This window comes from Engraulis encrasicolus, chromosome 11 (assembly GCF_034702125.1).
Source record: "Engraulis encrasicolus isolate BLACKSEA-1 chromosome 11, IST_EnEncr_1.0, whole genome shotgun sequence".
NCBI lineage: Eukaryota > Metazoa > Chordata > Actinopteri > Clupeiformes > Engraulidae > Engraulis > Engraulis encrasicolus.
The window spans coordinates 33,342,022-33,344,521 of NC_085867.1; the positions used below are offsets into that span (position 1 = coordinate 33,342,022).

General features: G+C 47.0%; 1 protein-coding gene across 1 annotated transcript in view; it reads left to right on the forward strand.

Moving 5' to 3' along the window:
• The window catches only part of rgs3a (regulator of G protein signaling 3a), a 269,497-nt gene that overhangs the window by 220,114 nt on the left and 46,883 nt on the right, over positions 1 to 2,500 (forward strand). The window contains exon 15 of the mRNA XM_063210505.1: positions 1,165 to 1,241. Coding sequence (XP_063066575.1) covers positions 1,165 to 1,241 — 77 coding nt within the window. The remainder of the gene's footprint in view (positions 1 to 1,164; positions 1,242 to 2,500) is intronic.

A 2,500-nucleotide genomic window follows, 5' to 3' on the forward strand; every position in this document is an offset into this window, starting at 1 on the left:
ACACACACACACACACACACACTGGACAGCGTCAGAACAGCTGGGTTTGGCCCTTGAGTGATTACTCCCCCACCCCCCAACCTACCCCCACCTCCTCCTCCTCCCCTTACCCCCAACCCCCAACCCCCCCCCCCCCCCCCCCCCTTCCCTCTTCCTTTCGACTCAGCCAATCAGGCGTCTTGCCCAACAGGAAGTGTAACTCAACACCCGGAGACCTCTGCCTCCCACCTCCTGCTCTAAGACCTTAGGGGCAACAGTCAGACAGGCCCTGTGTCACACATAGACATACTCACCAGAGACATACACACACATACACATACACACAGACCTATGTGCACTCACATTGGAGGGGGGAGGGGGATCGGGTCACATGGTCACCCTTTCTCACTGACCAACTCCTAGTCTAGACACACACACACACACATTGAGACTGGAGTGTGTAAGCTGTGGGGGCTTACTGCGTTGGGGTCTGAGCTGTGTCCGAGCCAGTGGACTAGTGGAGTAGTGGACTTCAGACTCTGTACAATTTGGATTTATACACATTTTTTACCAGCGATCAAGACCAACTCACACTATTCCGAGTGCGCGTGTATGTTGTCCTGGAGAGTGTGTGTGAGTCGTACTAGTGGATCGTGTACACTTCGGATTTATACACATTTTCCCCAAGATCTACCGCGACCAAGACACACCATTCCGAGCGTGTGCATTCTGTTGTCGAGCGTCTGAGAGAGGACTATTGGACTCTATACGATTCGGATTCATACATGTTTTCCCGGAGATCAATACCAAGACGCAACGTGCGAGTGTGCTTTCTGCTATTGCGTGCCTGACTTTTATGCAATAAGGATTTATAGAGGCCTGTATTTTCCCAAAGACCAAGACACACCGTTGCGAGTGTGTTTTGTTATTTCATGTCTGACTCTACACGATAAGGATTTATATACATTTTCCCAAAGACCAAGACACACCGTTGCGAGTGTGTTTTGTTATTTCATGTCTGACTCTATACGATAAGGATTCATATACATTTTCCCAAAGACCAAGAGACACTGAGCGAGTGTGTGTGCTGCACAGTGGAGAGAGAGTGTGTGAGTGTGTGAGGGGTTTCGTGGGGGCTGTGTGAGCCGTATGATGCAGACTGTGCTCCTCCACCTCTCCCCACAGCTGAGCGGCGGATCACACTGTAGCTGCGACCACCTCGGACCCGACGGAGCCAAGAAGAAGCGCTCCAAGAAGAATCTGTGAGTACCAACACACACACACACGTACATATGCAATCACGCGCGCACACACACACACACGCACACACAGACACACACGCACACGCACACACACACACACACACACGTGCACACACACTCTATCTATCTGTCTCTCTGTCTCTGTCTCTCTCTCTCTCTCTCTCTCTCTCTCTCTCTCTCTCTCTCTCTCTCTCTCTCTCTCTCTCTCTGTCAGCCTCTCTCTTTCTCTCTCTCTCATTTTTTTACCATACCTATTTACCCCTCAATAATCATATATACCCACTTTAACTGTCACTCTCTTTTCCTTAACTTTCATCTCTGTCTTTCTGTCTTTGCTCACCGTAGCTTCATCACAAATTATCCTCTTCTCTACCTCCCTCATGCTCTCACTGACGAAACTAACAAATGTTTTGTTTTTCTTTGTTATGTTACTGTGCTTGGTTCCTGCAATTGTTCTCTGGGTTTCTTTTGAGCGTCTCTGGTCTTTGTAAGTCAAAATGTCTGTCCTGCATGTTGACAGCTACCAGTAGTTGGTGTGTGTGTGTGTGTGTGTGTGGGGGGGGGTAGATCTGTCTGATCTATGTGTGTGGTTTCTGGGTTGGAGGTTTACCTCAATTTAACATGTAACCACACATCCACACTCATCTGTGAAGAGCTTAGCAGTGTGGTATCACCCTGGAGCTACTGTCTTTTTCAAACAGCACAAACAGCAACTCCCTTTATACTGATCCAGAAGTTACCAAGCGGAAAACAAAGGTATACTGTATGTCACTCAGAAATGTGAAATAGGGAAAAGCCACATTTTGGGGCCAGCTTTGTTAGCTTGTGAAATCATTTCGGTTTGGCTGTGAGGGACAAACATTTTACATACGTTTAGAAATAGAGAAGCTGTAATTTCTGCAGATTTAAAATTGCATCAACAGTATTGCCTATTGGTCTAGATGTGAGAGTAATAGGCCTAATTTGAATGGGTTTCAGCCTGGATAAACCAGCGGTTCTCATTGAGCAAAGTAACAAAAAAAATACTTAGCTTTGTTTTTTCATCAATAGTTTTTTTGTTATGAGGCTAGATTTGGATGTGGGCTATTCAAGGTCGTAGGCCAGTGCTCCTCAAAGTGTGGTCCGGGAACCACTGGTGGTCCGCGACAGAGCTCAGGTGGTCCACGAGGGGATTTCTGCTTTGCCAAGACAAGATAGCATTAGGTTTGAAATTATGTTACAAATATAGACGAAACATAGCCGAAGTCTTGTTTTCACCT